Source organism: Odocoileus virginianus, chromosome 17, assembly GCF_023699985.2.
Source record: "Odocoileus virginianus isolate 20LAN1187 ecotype Illinois chromosome 17, Ovbor_1.2, whole genome shotgun sequence".
NCBI classification, from domain to species: domain Eukaryota; kingdom Metazoa; phylum Chordata; class Mammalia; order Artiodactyla; family Cervidae; genus Odocoileus; species Odocoileus virginianus.
Genome location: NC_069690.1, coordinates 52,761,424 through 52,788,296, shown reverse-complemented (window position 1 = coordinate 52,788,296; position 26,873 = coordinate 52,761,424). Strand labels below are relative to the sequence as shown.

At 41.1% G+C, this 26,873-nt stretch overlaps 2 protein-coding genes and 1 non-coding gene across 6 annotated transcripts; all 3 read right to left on the bottom strand.

Moving 5' to 3' along the window:
* Nucleotides 1-402: 402 nt before the first annotated feature.
* On the bottom strand, nt 403-5,194 carry LOC110152056 (large ribosomal subunit protein uL11-like). Its single transcript, XM_070479934.1, has one exon. The coding sequence runs from the start codon at nt 3,803-3,805 to the stop codon at nt 3,308-3,310; it is 498 nt and encodes a 165-aa protein (XP_070336035.1). The 5' UTR covers nt 3,806-5,194; the 3' UTR covers nt 403-3,307.
* LOC139039350 (small nucleolar RNA U3) lies at nt 2,872-3,078 on the bottom strand. Its single transcript, XR_011492659.1, has one exon. It is a non-coding gene; the product is annotated as a small nucleolar RNA U3 (small nucleolar RNA).
* On the bottom strand, nt 5,050-25,412 carry ACOX1 (acyl-CoA oxidase 1). Of its 4 annotated transcripts, none has more exons than XM_020915570.2 (14): nt 25,207-25,412; nt 24,759-24,918; nt 20,966-21,126; nt 11,637-11,744; nt 10,162-10,281; nt 9,903-10,018; nt 9,318-9,487; nt 8,187-8,349; nt 7,428-7,618; nt 6,983-7,162; nt 6,749-6,854; nt 6,480-6,623; nt 6,099-6,305; nt 5,050-5,251 (listed from the first exon to the last, which is right to left on the bottom strand). In XM_020915570.2, the coding sequence occupies exons 1-14, from the start codon at nt 25,313-25,315 to the stop codon at nt 5,204-5,206; spliced, it is 1,983 nt and encodes a 660-aa protein (XP_020771229.1). In that variant the 5' UTR covers nt 25,316-25,412; the 3' UTR covers nt 5,050-5,203. The 4 variants fall into 4 exon arrangements, with proteins under 4 accessions (XP_020771229.1, XP_020771228.1, XP_070336031.1 ...); XM_020915569.2 differs by lacking the exon at nt 20,966-21,126 and adding an exon at nt 14,041-14,201; XM_070479930.1 differs by lacking the exons at nt 24,759-24,918; nt 25,207-25,412 and adding an exon at nt 14,041-14,201.
* Nucleotides 25,413-26,873: the final 1,461 nt, after the last annotated feature.

Below are 26,873 nucleotides of genomic sequence, written 5' to 3'. Positions count from 1 at the left end.
CTCAGTTGTGTCCGACTCTTTGTGACCCCATGGACTATACAGTCCATGGAATTCTCCAGGCCGGAATACTGGAGTGGATAGCCTTTCCCTTCTTGGGGGAATCTTCCCAAACCAGGGATCGAACCTCGGTCTCGCCGCATTGCGGGCGGATTCTTTACCAGCTGAGCCACAAGGAAAGCCCATGTAGGTTCCAAACCAAACATATAAAGTTCTTCCAGGAACTTCCCTGGTAGCCCAGTATTAAAACTCCGCACTTCCACTGCAGGGAGCACGGGTTCGATCCCTGGTCTAGGAAGTAAGATCCAACATGCTAGGAAAGTGGCTGTGACCTTCAGTTATGAAAACCAAAGCTGTGAAGCCAGGATGAAACCCAACACCATCACCTAATAAAGACAGTAATACTTTTTGTGTTGATTACAGAGTTTATTAAGGGTTTTTCAATTTTACAAAGGAAGATGGGGTTAGTGGTTTGGCTTATTCGAAGGTTGGTGGGTCACCACTGTCCAACCATGACTCAAGTCTTTCAACCTGTGCACCTCCTCCAGTACTCCCACCTTCACTGACATGTCCTGCCAGGCATGTGGAACAATACATACTAAATACACTTCATCAGGTAGGAACCAAACTCAAACCAGGACAGTTAAAGGGGTAAGAAAGTAGCAAATTACATGCACCAAAGTAATTTCCTTGAATTCATAGCAATTGGAAATGTTTACAAACAGTCACCAGTTGGAATATTATGCAGAGGATGGACAATCACGTTGTTACCTAATCTGTGAAACAGTTGACAGTAACGTGGTTAAACTGTTTTGCTTCAGAATTCTTAGTATCCCTCCCAATGTTCCATGATTTTCCTCAAGATAATCCACTTACATATAAGACAAAATAAAAATAAAAAATTCCCTGAAACCTAGGAATTTGCAGTTTGCAACGGCTAATATCTGATAACCCTAAAATTTCCTCATATGTTTCTATATTTACCATCATGGACCACAGGAATAATAATGAAAATTTGAGTTTTGAGAGCTATAAGCAAAACTCTACCAGTATTTTAAAATGAAAAGACATTTTATTCATTTACGGTGACTTGGTCTAATCCTCTAGGAATGGAATAATAAATATTCAACTAGCTGATCTCTGCATTTTTCCATGAAAACCTTTCAGTCAGGAGACTGGACTCTTGGCCTTAAGTAGAATCATCAGTTTCCTGGCAAGGCTCCTCTCCAGTTGGTGCAGCAGCTACTGCTTGAGGACAATCTATAACCCCAGGCATACCTTGCACAATACCATCTGCATCTAGTCTTTTTTTTAACTGAGATGGATAGAAAGAACTCAGAAAGGGGTAGGACTCTGAGCAGCAGTCATTAGAGGAATTTTTGTTCCCTAGAGAACTCAAGGATCATGAATCAATATTTCCCCAACCAAAGCTTGCACTGTAGAAAATCCAAGAATTGAGTTCTAATAACACGTTAAATGTTACGAATGTTAAATGCCTCCAGGTGTATATTATCTGAAATTACAACCAGTAAGTTCTCAGAAAGTATGTGAACATGGTTAATGTTGCAACTAAGTGAATGTTCTTGAAGATAAGCTGCTACTTAGTGGTATGATGTTCTGAAGACAAGAACAGGAAAGCCCGCAAAGGCTTTGGGACAAACTGTGCTTTGAGGTCACTTACGTCCAAACACTGAAATATACCTCAGTGTCTACTGAGTAGATATGAAGTAGAAATCCAAATACTTCAGGATGTAGCAAACTTCATCCATTACAAACAGCAAAAACCTCATGAATCTTCAAAGGGTTATGTCAGTATCATCTAATAGAAACATTAAAGTGAAAGTGAAGTCGCTCAGTCATGTCCGACTCTTTGCAACTCTGTGGACTGTAGCCTACCGGGCTCCTCCAACCATGGGATTCTCCAGCCAAGAATACTGGAGTGGATTGCCACTTCCTTTTCCAAATAGAAACATTAATTCTGCTCAGATTTATCATCATTTTGGAGATTAGGTTGAAATTTGTCTGTTCTCTTTATGAAAATGGCTCACAAAAGAACCCAACAGAAACAACCTTATCTGTGGCAGTTTGGCTTCTAAGGGACAGCAAGTTGGGTCTGCTGCTGCTTTATGAGAAACCAACAAACCCATATTCCTGCATGGACAGAGCACCCAGATACTCTACAAAGACAGCATCATGGCAGGTTTAGGGCTATCTGCTCAGGCACTCACTCCTTCCTTCCTTCTTTTGTTTACTGTTACCTAAATCTACATCTTAAAATTCTTCATAATTTAAACTTATGTCTAATTTTATGTGGCACATTCTTTCCATCTTGATAGTGACAAATTCTTGAGGTCTTATTGTACCTTTATCCTTTAATTACAGTGACTAAAGTTCAAAATATTTCAATGTTAATAAAAATACTGCCAATATCAGATCTAGCTTTTAAATAAAACTCAAGGTGCTGGACTGAAGGTGGCTCTGGCAGAGTCCACCACCATGTTTCAAACTGCTTAGATCCCAGACCTATGCAGCTGGATTGTGTGGGTGTCATTTCAAAAACCCTCATGTCCTGGCCATGGGTTAGCCCTCTGTGAATAAGATTTTTAACCACTAACTGGAAACAATTCTATATTTAACAGGTTAATATTAAGCAATCTGAATTTACTGTTATTTCCCAAAATCAGATCTAGTCCCAAGAGATACCCATAAGAGATTTACAGTACTTTTTTACTTCAATGTTAACACAATTATCAATTAGTTCTCCTGTTGTAAAGATTAAGGCTTGTGTCAACAGGCAGTATTTCTTCTGCTGGACCTTAAAGTCTTCTATTACTAGTTTCACTGGGATAGATTTTTTTTTTTTTTTCTTTTTTTTCTACGTCCTCTCCCTCTTCATTTTCCAAAAAGGAAATGAAGAACGATCATCAATGGCAAATGGCAGCTGCAGAAGCAACACCAAGAGCCGACTTCACGCTCAGGAGAGAATGCTATATCTCCTCCTCGTGGTTTCGGGTGCTCTACACGATCAGAGAAACTTCTCTAGTAACGAACTATAGAAATGATCCCTGAAAGTATAGTCTTACTGGGATAGATTTTATGTAAGGTCCCAAGAAGGGAATTACATACTACATTCTCAAGACTGACTCTAGAACAACTGGCTTCATGAGACAGAGATTACAAATATAGTTAACAAAAATAAAGTGATTTGTTTTACATTGATTTGAAGAAAAAATTCATCATGAGATACATGTTTAGCTCTTTTTTTTTGGGGGGTTGTCAAATGATCCTTTTTCTTTTTCCTTTGCAGTTCTTAACTAGCTGGGCACTCCACTGCACCACTGTTGATATCATCTATGATGTCATGAGGGTGACGGCCATCAACATTGCAGCCCACAGACTGGGCGGTCCCCAGGATCTCTTTAATGGTTCCAGAAAGTTCTCTAGCTAGAGACCGATGCCACATCTGCCGGGCAATGTTGACGATCTCATCAAAAGTGATGTTTCCACTGTGCTTAATGTTTTTCTGCTTCTTTCTGTCCCTTGGTGGTTCCTTGAGGGCTTTGATGATCAGGGCAGAAGCAGAAGGTACCACCTCAATCTGGGCTTGTCTGTTCTGAATGGTCAGTTTCACTGTAATCCTCAGACACTTCCAATCACCAGTTGCCTTGGCTATGTCATCACCGACCTTTTTTGGAGACAGGCCCAAGGGGCCGATCTTGGGGGCCAGGGCAGACATGGCACTGACTTCCCCACCAGTGCACCTCAGGTACACGACTTTGATCTCGTTGGGGTCGAACTTAGGCGGCATGGTGGAGGCGGCTGGTGTCGGATGAACCCGGATTCAGGACGACCGAAGAAAGTTGCACCTTCACCTCCTCCTAGCCGAAAGCACTCTTTTTTTTTTTTTTTCATGTTTAGCTTTTAAATATAGAACGATTGTATAAATTAGACTTCAGCTGAAAGGACAATTTAGCAAGTCAGATAAAGCTCCTAGAAACATACTGAAAATAAAACCAGATACACCCTAAGAAACATTCTATGGAGCTTCCATTTATCCTTTAGCCACTGTTTCAATGATTATATTTTCTGATTAAAAAATCAGAACACATGGTTTGTCAAAGGACTTTCCTGGGTATAAGAGGCAATGAGTGATGCTTTTATTTTTCTAAGGCCAGACACAGTAACCTCCAAGCATTTAATGGCTTCGGCCAGAGTGCCAGAATGTAGGAAATCTGGATTGTTCTAGAAAATGTAGTTACCATGGTCACCAAAGTTACAGTAACCATAACTGATAGCTCTCCACGCCCTTATTCTTCTAAGAAGGAACTGTGACTATTTTTCTCCTTTCTTTAGCATCTTTCGCAGGAGAGGGAGATCAAAACGACTGATCTGGAGATCTCATCAGTTGCCAAAAGTTATATGTAGAGATGACTTGACTGCCTCCCTCTTCCCAAGAAGTTGAGGCAAAGGGAGCTATAGTTCTACTAGAGGATCATTTAGGGAACCCTCCAACGGAAGCTTAATTCTGAATTACACAGGGCAGGGACCCTGCAGGAGCATGTGCTCAAGAAATCTTCAGGTTGGAAAGATGCTACTATGAAGACTTAAGACAGGAGCAATACATCAATAAAGGAGGGCAAGCAGGCAGGAAAGGTGTCAGTGCGTCAGGCATGAACTCACAGATTTCCTGATTAGTTTCTTTTCCCCAGTCTCTCTTCTTCACTCATGCTTTCTAGCCGGGGCCCCTGGCAGCTGTGTTAGGACATGAGCAAGGACGCTTGGAAGGGTTCTACCCTGCTTAAAAAAACACCTTTGTTTAAAAACACTTGTATATCCAATGATTAGCAATTAAGATGTGAAAATAATTAACTACTTAGTAGTTAAATTTTACTAATTATCAAAAGTCCTGGCCTCCTGGGATAGGCAGCAATATAGATGGAAGTTGCACTGCATTTCTTAAAGCTTTTTCTGAATGCTTAATAGTCTCTTTCAGTGTTAATTGCACTTGTAAAACACATCTGGTTTTTTCCTTTAATTTGCAAAATCTGTTCATTTTCTTTTTTCATTTATAAAAAGAGGAAAGGGTCAATTTATCACTTGCTCTACAGCCTTTCTGAATTTGATCAAGATTCCATGCAGATCTGTGTGGCAGGTGTAAGGAGAACAGCTGCTTTCAGGGGCAGACTGCACTTATCATCAAGCCATGTCAGAGCTTGGACTGCAGTGACTTCAGGTGCTTGTAAGATTCATGGACCTGCAGGGAAGGGAGGGAGAAAATATTACTGATAAGGAGCTTGCAATTTAAAATAGCTTTTTTTTTTTTTTCTGCACTGACTCCTGTGACTCAGAGGCTCTTGTTGTGGTGCAGGGGCTTCTTGAGTTGTGGCACGAGGGCTCTCTAGTCGCCCACAGCATGTGGGATCCCAGTCAGGGATCAAACACACGTTTCCTACATTGGAAGGTGGATTCTTAACCACTGGCCCACCAGGGAAGTCCCAAAATAACGTACTTTTAATTGAAAAATTATCTGAACCTTATTTGGATCCTGATTCAAAAAAATCAAAGGGGGTGGGGGAAGAATTGAGCTAACTGGGAAAAATCTGGACACTGACTGGCTAGTTCATGATTTAAAGAATTATTGTTAATTTGTTCAGGAGAGAGAATGGTACTGTGGTTATGCTTTTTTAAAAAAAAGAATCCTTATCTTTCAGAGATATACTGAATATTTATGAATAAAATTACCTGATATCTTGGATTTGATTCAAAATAATTCCCAGTTGGGAGGTTCAGATGAAATGCAACTGGTCATGAGCAGACAGTTGTTGAAACACGATCAAGGAAGGGTACAGAGAGATGCACTGCAATGTTCTATTTGTGTGTATGTTTGAAATTTTTCCATTGTTGTTAGTTAAGGAAACTAAAAACCCACATACTATAGGAAAGATCTTGTTCCCTTCAGAACCTTCCTCTCAAATAAAGGGACTGTCTGAAGTGGTCATGAGAGCTCGCAAAGCTTCCACAGGTGGTCATTCTCCAAGGGCTTTCCTGCCTTAATATTTAAATGAATAACTTCAAAAGGTGAAAGACACCTTTTTTTTTACCTCTGTTTTGTTCAGTGGAGATTTCTTGGCCCATTCAAACAAGTTTTCATACACATTCCCATCATAGCGGCCAAGCACAGAGCCCAGTGTCACATCCTGAAAATCAAATGCATCCACCAGAGCGACCGCGTCAGGGCGAATCTCAGTCAGCAGCTCCTTTATGCGCTCATTCACCTGGGTGATCTGAGACTCTGTCATGATGCTCCCCTAAAGGGAAGAAATGAGCAAGCAAGCACAGATGTTATAAGGTACGTATACAGATGGATGTTTATGAATATACAGACACACACATATGCACAACTACAAAGTAAACCAAAATTATTTTCTATAAAAAATTAAGAACTAAATAAATAAAGGGATTTAAACTTAGAAAATCCTGACCTGAAGAAAATCCCCTGCATTCTGACTGATTCCATACAAAGAATACAAGAGACACAAACGCCTTAGGACAGCTTGGATGGACTTCTCTTGAAGCTGGAGGACTTTTTCCGTAAAAAGCTTAACTGCCACATAGTGGCAATGTGCCTAGATATAAGGAAAACACCAGAATGTAAGAATCTCTGAAAAAGATTCAACAGTGATAAGGTTTCTGTACCAAGAAAATGAGGCAGGTGGTGAAGGATGGAGGGAAGAGGAGAACCATCACTGACCTCACTTGCCCGAACAAGGTCAATGGACGTTAGGTTCCACGCTACCTCCTTGCTTTTTCTGTGAATCACTTCAACCTGAAGGTTTTTAGCAGCAATCTCTACTAATCTGTTTAAAAAAAAAAAACCTGGAAAACTGGAGCCCAAGAAGGTGACGGTAAATACTCGTGCCTCCCACCTAGGCCCCGGGCCTGAGGCCCCTGCAGCGCCGGTCCCAGCTCTTGTGGGTGCACTCACCTGGCCGCTCGAAGCTTGTACGCCTCTGTCAGGCTGTTGGGGCTGTTGATGTCCACCACGGTTGGCCAGACGGCCACCTGCTGTGGCTGGATGCGCTGGCTGGGCAGGTCATTCAAGTAGGACACCATGCCACACACCAACTTGCCTGAGTGCACCTGGTCGTAACTTTTCATCAGGAACCTAGAAGTCACCAGGACACATGTTCTTAGTAACTGTGCTTCTCGTGAACGGAAATAAGATGAACTCCTGTAATGACTTCAAACTATGTGACAGGGTTTCGTACTAGTCTGAGCACAAGATAAACATCCTGGGTCGGGATGGAAGGCAAAATGATATCTTTCAGGAACAAACATAATGCAAAGAGAAAACATGGGAACAGGTATCAGTGGAAAGGACTTGGACATTCTTGAGAACATAGGATAGAAATCATGAATTAGATTCTTACCTGGCTGTCTGCAGCATCATGACAGTGTTTTCCCCCTCGAAGGTGCAGGTTGGGGTAAAATTGACGTAAATATTTGGAAGTCCACTGCTGTGAGAATAGCCATGTCCGCCACAAGCCATCCGACAGGCTTCAATAGCTGTGTTTGTTGTCCAGGACGTGAAGGCCTTCAGCCCAGCGGTGAGCGCGTGGAGCTGAAGGGGAAAGCACAGGCCATCAGGATGTCTGTGGTGTTGACAGCCTGCGTTCCAAATAGACACGCTGAACCTCACTTAACAGAAACTGTCACTTGCAGAATCATTTGCCAGGGAACTGCCTGGCATCCAGGGCTCTGTGCTGTCATTGCCAGGGGCCTGGTTTGATCCCTGATTAGGAAATTAAGATAATGCAAGCTGCCCGGTGTGGCCAAAAAAACTCAATAAACAAAAACCAAACAAAATCACTTGCCATGTATGTAAACTGAAAAATATCCTCATCTGGTTAGTCTAAACTAATAACTAAACTAATAATTAGTCTAAACTAGTAACATTACCACATTCCCTTCTGAACTGTTCTACGTGGCAAAAAAAGGCACCACTTAGGTTCTTTTGCTCAATAAAGGACCAACATAGTACAGAAATTCTGAAACTTAAAAACATGGATAAATCCATAAAAATATGGATTCTTTTCAAGGTATCCCAATGTTTAATTTTCTCTGCACACGATCCCACAGGAAGTATGAACAAGAAGGGTTCCCACAAGGGACAGAGACCAGACACAGACCTCAGGAAGCTCACTCAGGTCCCCATGGCCAATGTCTTCATTAATCCGATGATAGGTCTCTTTCATGTATGCGCCTATAAACTGGAAGGCATAGGCAGTGGCCAGGAGGGGAAAAAGTTTATATTGCTGGGTTTGATAATCCAAAATCTGCGGTTCTGGTTCACTAAAGTATATGAAAAAAGGAAAAACAAACAAACAAAAATAAATAAATAAATGCCTATACAGAGCTCACTACATGCCAGATTCTGAACTAAGCACTTTGATAGATTACTTTATCTAATCCTCACAAAGATCCTGTGAGGTAATTTTCATTAGCTCTATTTTACAGATGGGGAAAATGAGGTTAAGAACCTACCTGGGGGTCACAGATTCTTGATTTAAATCTAGGCTATTTGTGGCTACAGAAGACCACCCTCTGAACCACCTTGTTGAACACATGAACAGGATTTTCTAGTTGACATTCGGATTTTTCTTAATCTTTCCAGTCTTTCCAGTTTGACTATGAAAACAGTATTCTCATGGCAACATACAGAACCAAACTTTGTTAACTTCACAGGAGGAAGGCAATGTTGAAGGATGTAAGCTGGTAGAATAAACTATATTCTGACCACTAATATGAGAAGACCCAGCACACTAGGTTTAATATTTAAAGTCTAAGAAGGTCCACTGAGCATGCAAAAAAAAAGTCTGCTCTTACTAATTTCTTTATTCCTTCTTTAAGAGTAAAACGTTTATCAAAGAGTCATGCCCAATTAGTAGGCGGTAATAAGAACAAACTATGCCCAGGAACACAACAGGGAATCAAGTTTAATGTCACTTTCACCATATCCAATTTGTGATTGTTAGCAGCAATTAGAACCTTCACACCACACCTTCAGTGTTTTGAACACTTCACTTATAAAGCTCTAGTAATATTATCGTTTTTCTTAGAAGGTTAAGAAAAGGTTAGGTGCTTATTCTCATCTTTCCACTTAAGGAAGTTTAGTTCTAAGTAGCAGACCCAGTATACTGCCATCCTAGCTAATTTTATAACAAATGCACTTTCTCCACATCACATTTGGGAATTTTGATATCTGGATGGGGTTCATGCCAGACCTTTAGTACTGAGCTCATCTCAGACTTTACCCTTACCCTGGCTTGATTTCAGACTGATGCCTCACAGCACTGTATCGGATGGCAATGGTGCATGCCTTAGACAGACAGCGAGCGGATTCTCCCACGAGCATGGCCCTGATGAACACCATGGTCCCGTAGGTCAGCTTGTTACTCAGGGGTTTTACGTATGTGCCATCAGGCTTCACCTGGAAAAAGAACATGAGACGGATGCTTCCTTTTGTTAAACCCAAGTGGCAGTTTATTCTCAAAATGTGGTCCCCAGAAAGGCAGCATCAGCACCACCTGATGCTCAGTCCTTACCCTGACCTCCTAAATCAGAAACTCTGGGGGCTAAGTAATCTAGGTTTTAGCCAGCCTTCCAGGCGACTCTAATGTATGCTAAAGTGTGAGCCCCACTGGTTTAGCAAACCAAGACATGCTCTATGCTCTTCACACCTGTCAACTGATCTGAGTTCATGGTCACAACAAAAGTATCATCAGAAGTAAAAAAAATCTGTTATTACCTTCTAAACGAACAGACCATTCCAACTCTGTGATTATCAACGGCCACTGAAACCCCTATGTCTGACACATCTGCTCCTATTTTCCATCTCACTGTACCTGGGCATGTTTCATCAGCATGTTTTCTCTGGGAATACGATAGCTGTCCATCTTCAAGTAGCCATTATCCATCTCATCATAGCCAAATTTGGGGCCAATGTCTCCTACGGTAATACCTACCGCAGATGAAAGGAAAGTCACAAGGTGTTTTATGTTCTGGAATTCCTGGCTCCCCTCCTCTTCTTTAGTAATATATTAAACTTTTTGTAGAAGATAGTGACTGGTTTAATCTTCCATCTCAACATTAGATAACCCTAACCTGGCAAAGGCTTATGGGTCCCAAGTTCACGAATAGGCACAATGAAGGCATGCAGCCCGTAACACTTCCCCTGAGTGATGAGCTGGGCAAGTACGATAGCATGGTTTGAAGTTTTTCCAACTACAACATAAAAGAGAACAAGAGAGGAAAGTGAGCAAACGTTTTACATTTTCAAAAGACAAAAACAAAAGAGAGAAAAACATATGCTAAATGTAAGACGAAGATTCCATCAATAGCAAAATTCGTTACATTTTGGCAAAGTAAGCCTTCATTTTAAAAATACACACACACACACACGCGCGCGTGTGTGTGTGTGTGTGTGTGTGTGTGTGTGTGTGTGTGTGTGTGTATTGTTACTGGAACATAATTGACATATAACATTATCTAAGTTTAAAGTAGACAACATGTTAATTTGATAGCATTTTAAAGAAGAGAGTTTTACCTGTTCTACTTATTTTTCATTCATTTACATAAAGACATTTTTAGGATAATCATAGAACATTAAATTACTTCCTTTTTCTCCCTTAAGGCAGGGCTTTCCAAAACAGTAGCTACTAGCCACATGTGGCTATTTACATTTAAATTAATTATAATTAAATAAAATAGAAGATTCAGTCCCTCAGTCAGCTAGTTACATTTCCAGTGTTCAGGTGGTCAGTGGCTACCACGCTGAACAGCAAAGACAGAGAATATTCCACCAATGCAGAACACCCCATTGTACTACAGGATACAGCTGCTTTAAGAGACTTTGGCGCATCCAGAAATATTTCCCTTTTATTGCATGCTAGTTTTTTTCCTTATCAAAATGTAATACCACATATTAAAATATATAATGTGGATAACAAAATCCTTCATTTGAAATATATGTATCCTAAAATAATAACTCAGAATAGAAGACAATATGAAGTAAATTTCATATCAAAGCTATTTGTAACAAAAGTTTAAAAACTAAAATACTTTTCTTTTTTAAAAAATACTCATTTCTATTTCTGTTTGATTATTTATTTGGCTGTGCCAAGTCTTAGTTGTGGCACACAAGATCTTTAGTTGAAGCATGAGGGATCTATTTCCCTGACCAGGGATTGAATCCAGGCCCCCTGCATTGGGAGGGTATAGTCTTAGCCACTGAACCACCATGGAAGTCCCTCAAATATTTTTCAATACATAAATGACTAACCAAACTGGGAATACTAAATTACTTTAAATGATGATTATGGAAGTTATGCTAACACATGGGAATGCTTAGATAAAAATGTATGAAAAGCAGCAAAATTGACAGCTGTCCTCTGCACTTTACAAGTGTATAAATATCTGTAATAGGTAACACAAGAGAATGTGAAAAGCTCAGCATAGTTTAAGCCATAAGAGTTTTTTCTATATTTCAAAATTATATTCTCATAGAAGCTCTACATTCTAAACACAATGTTATAATAAGTCTTCAAAACAACCAGTTACTGTTAAAAAAATTCACTTACGTCCACCAGGCCACCACTTGATGGAGGTCACAGTAGGACTGTTGAGAATGAACTCCTGGGTTTCAGGGTCGTAAGTGGCTGTGGTTTCCAAGCCTCGAAGATGGGTTCCTAAGGAAATGAATTATACCTACTTCAGATAGAATACGGGAAAAAACAGGCACAGGGTAAAATCTCCTGCCCAGTTCCTTTTAAAGTGCTAGCATCTCAGAGAGTGACAACTCTAACAATAAAACATCTGTAGATGAACTACAAATGGTTGATAACCAAGATCCTGAATTTCCGATGCTTAAATCAGGTAGTTCGCATTAAGCTGAAAATAAAAATGTCAAGCATGTTCCATTTCTATATTTGATTTACTGCATAGCAGTGGATAGGCAACATTTATTTACATCAACCAAAAGAAAATATAAAGACAGATAAGAATCACAGTTTCCCGAGATCACAGGCTATGACTTTAATAGGGAAGCTAACTGCCCTTGTAAAGGCATCTCTAAGTTGTCGGTGTGCCAATTTCAACTCGTTTGTGTTGTGTCTGCCACACCAATCCAACATTCTGGAATTTGGTACCATAACAAAGAATGAGATAACACATGACTCGGAGAGACTGCAGCTAAAGTTCTTGTAAACTGAAAATTTATTTCAGAATGAATGCTAGAAAGGAAAACAAGTTTTAAAACTTTAAAAGTTATAACCATTATGGGGAAAAGAAGAACTGAAATGGTGACTTTTTTAAAATTTCTAAAAGTCCAACAATAAGGTCCAAGTTCACCCTGCAGGCTTCCAACACTAGGCTTTTATTTATTCCTGACTGGTTCACCACTTTCATGTTTATTGGAGATGGATAGGATTTGTCTTTTAAATCCTAATAAAAAAGTGAAAGTCGCTCAGTCAGGTCCGACTCTGCGACCCCATGGACTGTATAGTCCATGGAATTCTCCAGGCCAGAACACTGGAGTGAGTAGCCTTTCCCTTCTCTAGGAGGGATCAAACCCAGGTCTCCCGCATTGCAGGCAAATTATTTACCAGCTGAGAGACAACGGACGCCCAAGAATACTGGAGTGGGTAGCCGATCCCTTCTCCAGTGGATCTTCCTGACCCAGGAATCAAACTGGGGTCTCCTCTATTGCAGGCAGATTCTTTACCAACTGAGCTATCAGGCAAGCCCTTAAATCCTAATACAAATGTGCCAAAATTCTTTGAAAAAAGTTACAGAAAAATGTTCTAAGTGACCCTCTCCCTATCCTGAAGTCAATGATGAGAACTTCTTACCCGATTGCTTTGATAATGCCAGATTTCATTCACCACTTAAAATTAATTGTAAAACATTCAGAAACTTCCATGTTGAATAACAGAAATGGCCATTTTATGGGTGATCAACAACTTTCCCCTGGGTGGGAATCAAGGAATCAGACAGTGAGACTCCTTTCACCAAAGAAGAAATTTTTATAGAACAGGTAATGACAGAAGCTTGTTTTCAAATGCACAACTGAACCAAATAGTATTTCACTTTGTGTCTTAGGAAAATCCTGTAAAATACTCTTTAGCATCAAAGCTGAAAGTCAAATGAACAATCAAATTAAGATGAAGCTGTTATAGGAATAAGGAACAAAGAGCAAATATACACTAGACCAGCTGTTCTGAAACCTCTGAGTAGGCAAACAGAAGCCAGAAGTAAATGAATGGATACCATTCTAACACAAATAGCAATATAGAATGAGTGCTACCAGGAATAGCCACCAGCTTGAGCCCCATCCAGTTCACAGAGAAAGGTAGGTCAGGGATGGAAAGAAAAAAAGGTGGTACATACAGAATGTGAAATCAATTACCTGGAAGTACAGCCTATCTTATTTTTACTAAACTTTGGCCAAAGCCACCTTTAGAAGTTTACTGAATGTAGTGAATCAACACAAATAATGTCAAGGTAAAAAATGCTGCATGTTTTGGTTATATAAGCCACTCACTTCCCTTTAGCACACAAGCTATTAACATGTATTTCTTCTGGAATATGTGTAAGTTCATTAAGGTATCAGTACCAAAGGGAATCATAGTAATGAAGAAAAAGAGATGGGTTCAGACTCTCTATACAAATTCTGTACAAATGCAGTGAACCTGCAAAACCACTTAGTAAGTAAGACCTAACTCTTAATTCTTGATCTGCTGAAGGGGAACCATGAATAAGTAATCAGTATATCTGTGATAACATAAGCTTTAATTTCTGCTGACCAAGGCACTGTCTATGCCAAGACTTACACATGTGAAAACCTGGAGCACTGCAGAAAGACTGCATTTAAACAGATCTCACACAGCATGTGGAGACACCACCACTGGCACGTGATGGATGCTCCGTGTGCGCTAGGCTTGCAGAGCCCCACCCAACCCAGAAGGTAGACTGAATGCTCCATACCATGACCCATCTCTGTTTGGGCATAAGTGCCAATGATCTCCAAGTTCCAGGCAGGCATGAAGAAGCGCTCCTGCTGTTCCTCGGTTGCCTGGTGCAGCAAGGTGGGCAGGAACATGCCCAAGTGAAGATCCAGAGGCCCAGGCTGCCCTCGGTGCACAAAGCTTCAAAGAAATACCAAGGATGGGTATTTGAGAGTCATCAGGTGTGAGAGAATCAGCAATGTGAACAAACAGCAAGGGAAGGAGAAAAAAAAAATACCTTCTGTTAAGTATGAATTAGTTGAGTAGACTTCATCATGGATGGGAGCACTGCCCCTTTCTGTATTACATTATAACTCTTGGTTACTTCCATTTTTCTTAAATTGGTGAGAAGTATTTTTTAACGTGATGCATTTCTAAAATAACTAATCTTGGCAGAGATTGGAAACTGACTCCAAAGCCTGTGCAGCCAAGACCATGTGACCAAGGCAAAGGATTACAGCCTTGCAATTAAGGTAAATAAAAATTCTGAAGAGGCTTGATGGAATGGAGAATTGAAATTGTACAATGACATATATTCTAATGAAAAGTTGAGACAGGAGAACACAGAAGTTCTCTTGGAAAAAATTTTTCCAGGATCTAATAATAATGTTTCTGGGTTGGAAATCTTTTCTGTTTGTCTATAAAACATCCAGCACTAATCCACATTCTTCACATAATTTTGGTCATTTCATTCGGATTCATTAAAATATCCAGCCACATGCTATTGAAACAATTTAATACAAAAACTGACGGTGCTCTTCACCCCAATAATTAATTTCAGAAATAAAGACATGCCATTTTTAGTGAAGATCATGATATTCACAAACAACAGATTCATGCATAACAAGTGCTCCATTACAGTCATATGGGAATTATCAAAATTATAATAAACATGTTAACTGTCATTTAAAATCCAATTTCTAAAGTCATTCTTTTCCATTTAAAATTTGCAAGTGCCCTAGACTTTTATATGAATTTATTTCTAATAGGAAATACTATTATACAGCTTTTTAATGTTGCATGCTACTGGCATTTTATCTAAATTCCAGCTCTAAATTAATCAATTCTATGTTGCTCTTATTATGTTCTTTATCTTAGAAATGAGCCTAAACATTTCAGTTTCAAAACTTCTCTGTTCCACTTGAGGAGGAAAATAATCAGGGGGAGGGTGCTCTAGGTGAGGGCTGGTCTGTGATGTCTTCTCACAAGGGCTGGGGTGAGCTGAGCTTTCAGCTAACCAATCACATGAAAATTAAAAAAAATGCACGAATAACTTCCTCATTTTACAAAGAAATTAAAGCTGAGATGAATTAAGTGTTTTCAGATCAGAAAGATAATGGCAGGACTTCCCTGGTGGTCCAGTGGATAGGACTCCATGCTTCCAATGAGAGTAAGGGGACAGGTTCATTCCAAGTTGGGAAACTAAAAATTCCACAGGCCTCAAAGCACAGCGAAAAAAAAAAAGATCATGGCAAAATAAGGACAAGAATCTCATAGTCTAATCATATCTTCTAGTGTAATCTGGGCTGAGGATGACGGTGGGGACATTAGAAAGACCTGCCAAACCAGTTAAGATCTGGAAGCATCAAACTGGAAATCCTATAAGATACTACCACTGGTGGCAACTGAGTGAAAGGTCCATGAGATGTCTCTGGGCTATTTTTGCAACTTCCTATGACTCTATTTCACTTTCATGCATTGGAGAAGGAAATGGCAACCCACTCCAGTGTTCTTGCCTGGAGAATCCCAGGAACGGCAGAGCCTGGTGGGCTGCCATCTAAGGGGTCAGGCATGACTGAAGCGACTTAGTAGCAGCGGCAGCATGAATCTATAGTCATTTCAAAATAAAAATTTTTTTTTTAATTGTGGAAAATCCTTAGAAAAACAACATTCCTGGGATGAGACAGTACCTTTCACTCACAAACAGAAATGTCAACTGTCCTGTTTTTAAAGGAATGGTGTGCAGGAAGAAAAATTAAACATGTGCCTAGAAGCTATAAGAAGAGAACTCTGAACTATGGCCAAAGGTTGTGGCCTGAAGCTAACCACTCTCAGTGCTGAGAGCCTGCTTTTCCATGACTAGAAACCAGAGCAATTCCTGGTGAAGGAGAGGTGGCTCTGAGGCACCCCTCAGCCTCATCATGGGCAGGTGCGTATCAGGGAGTAATGACCAACACCAAGACTAGAACCAGAGCAATTCCTGGTGAAGGAGAGGTGGCTCTGAGGCACCCCTCAGCCTCATCATGGGCAGGTGCATATCAGGGAGTGATGACCAACACCAAGACTAGAACCAGAGCAATTCCTGGTGAAGGAGAGGTCGCTCTGAGGCACCCCTCAGCCTCATCATGGGCAGGTGCGTATCAGGGAGTGATGACCAACACCAAGACTAGAACCAGAGCAATTCCTGGTGAAGGAGAGGTCGCTGTGAGGCACCCCTCAGCCTCATCATGGGCAGGTGCGTATCAGGGAGTGATGACCAACACCAAGACTAGAACCAGAGCAATTCCTGGTGAAGGAGAGGTGGCTCTGAGGCACCCCTCAGCCTCATCATGGGCAGGTGCGTATCAGGGAGTGATGACCAACACCAAGACTAGAACCAGAGCAATTCCTGGTGAAGGAGAGGTCGCTGTGAGGCACCCCTCAGCCTCATCATGGGCAGGTGCGTATCAGGGAGTGATGACCAACACCAAGACTAAACCAGAGCAATTCCTGGTGAAGGAGAGGTGGCTCTGAGGCACCCCTCAGCCTCATCAGGAGTCGTATCAGGGAGTGATGACCAACACCAAGACTAGAACCAGAGCAATTCCTGGTGAAGGAGAGGTCGCTCTGAGGCACCCCTCAGCCTCATCATGGGCAGGTGCGTATCAGGGAGTGATGACCAACACCAAGACTAGAACCAGAGCAATTCCTGGTGAAGGAGAGGTCGCTGTGAGGCACCCCTCAGCCTCATCATGGGCAGGTGCGTATCAGGGAGTCACTGAGGAGGGCGGGGGACTACCATCACAGGCTCTTCTGAAGCGGAAGCCGTTTCCAGGAGTAAAACGCCTCCTGTAATTAGGGTAAGGATTATTCACAAGTGGAGGAAATGTAGAAACGTTACAAGGACAAAGTTACCTGGATAGTTTTTTATTTAAATCAAGTATTGATATTTGCTGTAAACTTTATGCATGATAAAGATCATAAATTATTTTAAATTAATTTACTTTATAATTGCAAAGCACCAACATTTTACTTGGTAAGGAGCTGTAGTCAATTCTTTCAAAAGGATTAACACCAAAAGGCTTTCCCGTATCTCCTACATTACACAGGGCTGGGAAAGCTGGCCAGTAGTGAGGACAAATGATTAGATTAATAACATATGAGAAAGGAAGAAATCAAAATAGCAACTCAATGCACAGCATGGTTATAATCCTAGGAAATCAACAACAAAACACCAATACAATCAATCATAAATTAATTTAGAAAAGGTATAGGCTAAAAAAAAAATCATTCATTTTTATCCATTAGAACCATTCAAATAGAAATCCCATTAAAGAGAAAGGTGATTTATAACAGCAACAAAATATTTTTAAATTTTAAATAAGTTAGCTCAGAATATTAAAGATTTAATTATGAAAACACATAAATACCCAGTAGAATGAATGAAAGATCCGATCCAAGTAACAGAAAAGAAATCACTAATTCTTAGCTCAGAGTACGAAGGAAAATTAATACTTCCCAAGGAAATACTGGGATTTAATGTTACACAGGTTTTAAATTCCTATAGAATATATTCTATAACTTGATAAAATGAGATCAGAATTCATCAAAAAGAGTAAGTGTGCAAGAACACCAAGTACATATATCTTGATACATAAGCTATAACAATAGTAGGCTTATCCTATCAGATTTTTTTTTCTATCAGTTTTTTAAATATCTTTAAAACAACAATGAGCCAAAGCTTATAATGTTAGAGAAAACAGAAACAAATTAATGTAATATATTTAAGGTTCCATAAATAAATTGAAACTATTACAAAACTCTAAGATAAACTAGAAAGAACGTAATAAAGTGAAAGAGCTATTAGTTAATAAACATGAATACTGTATGTGAGACTGATCACTGTATCATACACAAGTAAAAACATTAAACACAAATTCAACAAACAAAAAAGGGAATAAAATGGAAGCTAATTACCCAAGATATGAGAAGAAAACTTATACCTAGTCAGAGACGGATGCACTGAGGCCAAAATATTTAATAAAACAGAACCTACAGAAACAATATCATTTTCTAAGATCAACATGCAGATTCAGAAAATGCCAGTTCATACATATGAAATGCAGAGAGTAATATCCAAGCTCATTAGCATTGGTAAATGAAAACTTTAATTCTTAGATAGATATAAAAGTAGCAAAAAACCAAAGTCACCATGTTGATGGGACAAAGGAGACACGAGTACACTAAATATATCAAAACCTATTCCATGTCTTATGCAACAAAATCTATAAAGTGCTCATTCTCTTCAAATGTAGTCATTCATCTCTGAGAAAGATATTCCAAAGGCATAACCCAAAGAACACAGCTTTTGTAAAGATGTTTATATTGTTATTACTAACAGTGGGGAAATTAGAATATCCAGAGAGCGAGTCTCATGGGAAGGCCAACAGGGAAGGGAATCACTCTGGGAAAAAAGAGGATGGGAGGCTATTGGAGAGACAGAGCAGTGAGATCCAGGAGGGGAAGATTAGGGACTTACAAGATCAAGTGCATGACCTATTTTTCAAGCTTCAAAGGTAGAGTATTTTCACAGTTTAGTATTAGAGATGGGAATCTGCAAAGATACTGCAGCAAACTCAAGGATGATAAGCATGTACTACAGAAGCTTTATTTTCCTTAATAATTATAACAATAACAGAAAAGGCAAGAAGAATCCCTATGAAGTGGCCAGAATTTGAAATGATCAACTAACCATGATGACCAAAACACTATCTGCTTTGTGACCTGGAGAGACATATGGTCAGGAGATAATTAACCCTAGACCATGTCCCAGACAGTCTCTTTAACAATGGAGCCCCAGGGATAGGGTGCCCTCCTCGGTCTAGGCCAGATCCACAGACCCAGTATGTGTTGGGCTTGTGTGCCTGTACAGACAGGAGTGTGTTTAAAGGAAGGAAGAGAGAACACTGGTGAGCTAGATTTTCTGCAGGTGGTTGAATTTTAAGATTCTTGAGGATCCTGGTATATGATTGAGTACTTTTAAGCTTCTTCACTTCTCAGAGGCTTCCTAGAGGCGAAAGAATCCCAAACTGGAATGTTACAGCTACAGTAAGAACGCGAGATAATCACTGTTGACCAATGTTTCAAAGTCTCGGAATTTAAGTAGTCAAATCATCATCCTGTACAAGTTGCTCTATTTCCAATCCCACTGATGCTGAAGTACTTTTTATATATTCTCGATAAGATTATACTTTCATGGGATGTTAATCAGCCAACAGACTGGCTTTTTAGGAAAAGAACAGCACTCAGCGAAGCACAACTAATATGAACTGACAAAGTTCCAAGAAACAAGACCTAATTTTAAAACTCTGTTCTCTAACAAACCATAGAGATTAAGACAACGTTGGTTTCAAACAAAAGAAAACATTCAGAAACTAGAAGGAAGAAGGGAAAGAAACCTAATAAATACAATCTTGCCCAGAGCAACAGAGGACCTTAATCCAACCCCCGGGGCTCCTCAAACCAATGAAGTTTTAAGTCTTCAATTCTTCTTCTCTTCCTTCAAATATACATGGGAAATATACCTCATAGAGGCAGAAGGATAAGACAGACCAACAAGAGATACACAGATCAGACTCATTTAGTTTCACAGTAGTTTACATCTAATGTCTCTGGCAAACAGTATGCCTCTTAAAGTCAAATAAATTCAATGACGAATTTGAAAACAAACAAACAAAAAAGGATTCCGTACCATAAAGCTAGTTCAAGATTACGAAACACCCACACACACTCCAAGAGAGGAACACTGTAGGAATGTGATCTTTCTACCCTTAGGACATCTTCCCTCAGGTCTGTCATCTCAGTGCTGACATCCTGGAGTGCCTGGCAGGGTGTTCATAATACTGCCCCATGACCAGGATCTGCAGTGCCCATAGGCATTATGAGAAAGGACATTTACTTAAACCAATTCACAAGCCAAAAACACCAAATCAAACACAAAAGAGGAATGTCCCTGATATCTGCATCCTTTCTTCCTTCCTTTCTTTGCTTTATTTACATGAGGGAAACATTTTGATAATTAGGAACGACATTGGGCAGCTCAAATTCAAGACCCTTAAGCCCATCAGTGGCCTTGTCTATGAAAACAAACTTGTTTCACAAGACCAAACACAAAAACTTTTCAAGAATTCCTGGTAATTCAAAGTCCATGGGCAGGTACAGAAAAATGAATAAAAAGAAATGAAATGAAGAGCATCATGGACTTTTTTCCAAACCCCCTAGCAGCCTTCACCACTTTAACCCTCTGCCTCATTAAAATCCACATTTTTAACTTCATTAAAGCAAAGCATCTTCCACATGTTGCTGAGGCATGAAGCCTCTTAAGAACTTCCAACTAAGTCTTTAAATAAGACACCCACACAATGGAGCACTTGGCCATATTTTCAACCCCACCTTTCCAAACTGCTCAACACCCATTTTAACTGGGTGTACACAGCAATGGTAAAAAATAACAATGATAGGTCTTTCAGGCCAGCATCTTGGACCAGTTTATGGGGAAATAAACTATGAGGAAACAGGTTGAACTTTAAGATTTATCAATTTAATAATAAAATTCCAGCAGGGAAAAAAAAAAGTCAAATGCCCGGAGTCATTTGTTAGCTGAAGACCTGACTGGGCTACCCACTGACCCTCAAATGTGGACTAACCGTGACCCATTTCCGTCTGGGTGTAGGTGCCAATTATCTCGAGTCCTTTGGATGAATGCAGCCATTTCTCTTGCTGAGCAGTGGTGCCCTGATTCAGCAAGGTAGGAATAAACATGGAGTAATTGAGGCCCACAGGTTCCACAAAATTGACCAAATGTAGTCTACAGGAGAGAAAAGAAAAGGTTCTCAGCCTTATTCTAGAAACTGCATTCTACCACCATTCTTGCCAGACACGTTTGGCCTGGAGGATGAAGGTTAGACAAACTTAACCCCTTTCTTACGAAATTAAGACTCATATTTATCATATGCTACCTAAAAAGCCAACAGCAGAATCTAGTGGTATCTCTTCTCCCCCTAGTCACTTCAGGGCCAGGATTCTGAATTTCACACTTAATCCAGGAAGCAAATTCTACCCATGTTTTAGCCTCAGACCTCTTTTATTATTTTATTGGTGTTATTTGTTGGTTTGATTTCTTGGAACATAAGTATGCGTTTTTGCTTTATTTTTAGGCTTTACTTGTCTTGAAAATCAAAAGAAACTCCACAGAACACTTACATTTGCTGAGCTGTTAACAAAATGTCCTAAAGAAGAATAATTTAAACTATTTTTCCATAGTAACCAAAGCAAATGTCCAGGATAGCATGTATACATTCTGGGGCCAAAGCACAAATCTATAAAGGTCTTCAGAGCTTACAGACGGGTAAAGCAGGTAATGTGTGAATATGTTAAAAATCACAAAGGGTCTCTGAAAATTAGTCCAGATTAAGAGAATTCGAATTTTAATGAAATTCAGTCTTTAATGATTTTCCCCTAAAAGAATCTGTGAAGTAGTCAATACAAGTCATATACACTAGTCAGCCTCGGCCATGCCAGGTTAGAGATTTTATAGGGGTCTATTCTGTCAGCTCTATCTATATAAACAGCTTAAGGCACAAAGTAAGCATCATCTAACTGACCCTCATGATGGTTTCAAGGGATGGCAGAAAGCAGTGTCACCACCACCCTGTCCTGGCCTGTAGAGCAAGCAGAGCATAAATTCAAGAGAATGAGGGGGTAGGCTGCCAACTCACTTTTGGGGAGGCCCTAAAATCATACCACCACCTTTTAAGGGTGCTGAGGACAAATTCAAACATTCAAGGAGTGCCTGGACTAGCCAACATCAAAAATGCTTTTTAACCCTGAGTTCTCTGATTTTCACACAAATACTAAATGTTAATTTAGACTGCAAAGAGAGAAAGAGGGCAAAGGAGGCGGAGGAACAGAAGAGGTGGGTGAGTTTCTAGGTAACACAGCAGCTGTTCTAGAGAGAGAAGTAAGATGCTTTGCAAAAAACATACCCATCTCACTAAGGTGGGATAATGTGGAGGTAAATGTAAAAACTAGCCTTTCAAAGGCAAGGGCACCATAGCACTCCCTAATAGCCATGCTTTATTGAAGGAGGAAATCAACCTGCAAGAATTTCTGAGAAATAAAAGCAGTAATTTAGTTGCTAAAAACAGTAGCAATATAGACACTGGCCATTCCCTTATTGGAAATGAGGAGGCTCTGGGTTGGTAAAGTGCTGATGTTGATACAAAATAATTAATTCTAGAAAACTGAGAGGGAAAAAATATGTGACACAAAATAAAGACTGTCAAATAGTTATGTTTTTGACATACTGAGATTTTTTTTTGAGGCCTCTTGAAGTTAACTAAAGAACAACATCTGAGCACTTGTTTTAAGTTATGTTTAATACTCCCTGAAGACGCTTTTCAAGGAACTAGCTTTAAAAACCTAAGAAGGATTTTTAAAAAAAATGACTGGTTCGCATTAGAATTTTGCTACTTTAAAAATACTTTAGTTTTTACATAGCCAACAGTATAGTAAAAAGACAAAATTACAGAAAAGGAGATCAGGAAAGGAATTTGTATATACCCCAAACAGCAAAGTCTTACTTTCTCAAGGAATGGAGAGAATTCTTCTTCTACTGCTTAAGTTGAGAAATCTCAAAGTACTTTACTAATATTTTACTCAGTTTCAAAATATTCTCATGTTTCATTTTGTGATAGGGAAACTGGATATAAAAGAGACCAGTAAATGCCCCAAAAGCCTAGAAAGAGAAATATTACTATAATTCATTAATTATAGCATCCCTCTCCCCAAAGCCAATTTTAGCGTTTAAGACATCCAATGTATATGACAATTACTGGTACATCACAGTTAAGTTTGTTAGTGATACATAAAACACAAGTGTGAGTAACAATCGATGGTGTTCAGTAATTGCTAAGACTAATGAAACATTCTCTAACAAACATTGATCTTCCTGTCACATCCCCAGAAATACTGAAAGGATGTCACAGGGCCTGCCAAAGGTTGTATTTTGTCTTTTTCCCATATAGTGAGGCCTGAGTCACAAAATATAATACAGAAAAAAAAAAAAAAAGGCAAAAAAACTGGCTGGTGTCCCCTGATCTTTAACTCACACAAAGGACTGTGTTCTATGTCACTGTGACTTCACTGGAGTCTAGTTACACATTACACATCACCACAGATTATGAAGTCTAACTCTGAAACACACGGCAGCAGCCATTTAAAAGTAAAACAAAACAAACCTCTTGTTTTAAGGAAAAATCAAATTTTACTAATTTTATAAGTTCACAAACTCAATTCAGGTAAATCAGAAAACGTAATTTTCTAGGAGTTACTCCACCTCAATATCCTCACAGCCACAAGTTACAAACTTTAAAAAATAAAAAAAAGAGCACTTGGATGTTAGTAAGTACTCTGACTGGGCTACCAAATTAACTCTGTTTTTATAACTAAAATGGAAAGAAGTTCTGAGTGTGGTCTGGAGTAAATTTCCTCTTGACAATAATAACCAGGTAAAACTCAAAAACAGATACCATGTAGTATCAGTTGGCAGTTGTGTAAGGGAGGAATGCCTATTGCAACATAAAGACAAGAGCCTGTACATGTTTCATTGTTTCATTTTTCTTGGCTCTTAAATATGTACCATCCAAATCATTTACTCTATTGATGACAATATTGGAGTTCTGCAAAAATGTAGAGACCTAAAACAGGAAATGCCCAATAATAAATGAGAAGAGATGCTGCAAGTCAAAGGAATCATACTAACATTATGCAATTATAGTGTATATTTACATAAAGGCAAAAAAAAAAAGTGTGTCTTATTTCTAACTAAAAACACAACAAAAAGATGGTCTGAAAAAAGAACATACTCTTTTCAGCAGTAGGACCATTTTTATGAGGTCTCATTTACACAGGAGGGCCATTTAAATACCCTCACCAGATTCAACAAAGCTGGGGGTTCTCAGAATACTTCATATCCATTCTGAGGTTTGACTAAAGTTCTTCCTCATCCATCCATATTTTCCATTATTTTAAACTCAAGAGCTACACTACTATATGAAAATACAATCTGTTACTGCTCCAAAATATTTAATGTTCGGTCTTTGCAACGGAAAACATCCTTCTAAATTTAGCAGGCCTCCTTCTTAGAAGAAGCGAAGTCATTCTACATTTAAATCGCTCAAAATTGAGAGGTCTGGACCGTCAGTGTATGATTCTTGAGAAAGAAAATTACAGCATCTCTACGACAAGCTTTCTACAAACAGCCCTTTAAAAGGCTTAAATATCAAAGTAAACATTACTGTCCACACATAGAACTTTAAAATGGCATGAAAAGATATGAATTTGAGTCTTCAAACGCCAAACACTATGAAAAAGGATACCACAGATGGCGAATTCAAGGTTCAGGCTTAGGCCCTCGCTCTTAAGCTAAAGCATACCTACTTTTTAAACCACAACACTTCATCAGCATCTGAGATGCCAAACTTCCTCATCTTCTCCACCATGGTGGCACTCTTCTTAACAGCCACCTCGTAACGCTGGCTACGGCTGAGGAAATTCAAGTTCTCATGCTGGAAGTCTGGGTCTTTCAGAATGAGGTTCTCTGAAAGGGAATTAAAGGGTACCAAGAGGAAGACAAGTAATTCACGGCTCCGTTAAAGCTCTCTGGATAACAGCAGGTTTCAGACTCACGGGCAGAGGTCCTCTCTCGCGATGGGCGATTCCCCCCGCCACAGCCTCCCATGGAAGTGCGGGAGTCCCGTGCTCCCCTAAAGCTGGGCCAGAGGCTGTGGCCTAGGCCCTACAGGGCCCCACACCCCCGACTCCTCCCGGAGGGAACCGCCAGCTCTGCTCGGGAAAGGAGGGGAGGAGGCCTGCCCGCTGCCCTCACCGATCTCTCGGCGACGCCGAGTGTTCTCGGGGCTGCCGTCCAGGACATTCGTGAGCAGCTCCGGGTTGAAGCTGGCGCCGGCCCGCTCTTTCTGCAGGTCTTGATTCATGGTGACGGCCGGCTGAGGCAGCGGGGGGCCGAGGCGGCGGCTGAGACAGCGTCGGTGGCAGCGACGACAGCGGGAGTCCGCAGCTCCGGCGCGGGGCCGGCACTAAGAGCAGCCCCAGTACAAGGCGAGTCCCCGCCCCCCCCGGCCGCCCCGGCCCGCCCCGGCCCGCCCCTTCTCCTTCACCGCGGCCCCAAGGCGCGTGACCGACAGCGGACGGGGCGTAAGGCGGTGGCTGTGCCGCTGTGGGCGCCGCCGGGGCGGGCGACTCCCCTGTTCTCGGCCAGTGGCGCCTCAGATCAGCCCTCTGACAAGCGGACCCCGGAAGAAGGTCAAGGAATTGCCCAGGTGGTGGTGGTGGGGGTGGGGGGAACCGAGACGCTCTCAGCAGCCCACCCGTCACTCGTCAGGCGGTCCCACTGGGCGGAAAGAGGCGGCCCGTGGCCGCCCGAGCGCCCACACAGCTTCGCCAGGGGGTTGGGAAGGGGCGGGACCACGCGGCTGAGGAGGACCGCGCCTGCGCCCCTAGACCCGCCCGAGTCGCCGCTTCCGGGTCGGTGCGCCAAGTCCTCCTGGGGACGTGAGAGGGTGAGGGGGGTTCCAGGGCTGCAGCGGGTGAGCTGCGGCTCTTTGAATTGGCTCGGGCAGGTCGTAGGGTTTTCCCAACACCCTCCAAGAGTGGAGGCAAAAGGTCGCGCTGACGAGAGGCTCCAACCATCACTTGTTAAGATAATAGCATCTCTGCTGCCAGAGGCGAAGGCTGCGGGGGAGCCGTGAGATAGCTAGCGCTCCCCCGACCCCGCGTTTTTATGAGCCTGGGTGGGGGCTTCAGTTCAGTCGTTCAGTCCTGTCCGACTCCTTCCGACCCCATGGACTGCAGCACTCTAGCATTCCCTGTCCATCACCAACTCCCAGAGCTTGCTCGGCCTCGTGTCCATTGAGTCGGTGATTCCATCCAACCATCTCATTCTCTGCTCTCCCCTTCTCCTCCCGCCTTCAATCTTTCCCAGCATCAGGGTACTTTCCACTGAGTTGCCTCTTCGCATCAGGTGGCCAAAGTATTGAAGCTTCAGCATTAGTCCTTCCAATGAATATTCAGGATTGATTTCCTTTATTGATATTCAGGTTGGTTTGATCTCCTTGCAGTCCAAGGGGTTCTCAAGAGTCTTCTCCAACACCACAGTTCAAAAGCATCAATTCTTGGGTGCTCAGGCTTCTTTATGGTCCACCTCTCACATCCGTACATGACTACTGAGTGTGGACTTGGACAAATTGTCAGTGTGCTTGTGTGTGCTCAGTTGGGTCTGACTCAGCAACACCACGGACTGCAGACCTCCAGGTTCCTCTGTCCGAGGGATTTTTCAGGCAAGAATACTGGAGCGGGTTGCCATTTCCTCCTCCAGGGGATCTTTCCCACCCAGGGATCCAATCCCCCATCTCCTGCCGAGCCTACCTTGGCAGTTGGATTCTTTAACCACTGAGTCACTTGGGAAGCACCAGGTGTGCTTAGAGGTCTTGGAATCCACTTTCATTTTCACAATCCTCCTCATCAAAGTAGTAA

Coding starts and splice junctions, on each gene's coding strand:
- LOC110152056 (XM_070479934.1), bottom strand. CDS start 3,805: ATGCCGCCTAAGTTCGACCCCAACGAGATCAAAGTCGTGTACCTGAGG.
- ACOX1 (XM_020915570.2), bottom strand. CDS start 25,315: ATGAATCAAGACCTGCAGAAAGAGCGGGCCGGCGCCAGCTTCAACCCG. Junction 10,019..10,161: donor GACCCATAAGCCTTTGCCAG/GTTAGGGTTATC, acceptor CATCTGCGGTAG/GTATTACCGTAGGAGACATT. Junction 9,488..9,902: donor TGCTGATGAAACATGCCCAG/GTACAGTGAGAT, acceptor TTCTTTTTCCAG/GTGAAGCCTGATGGCACATA.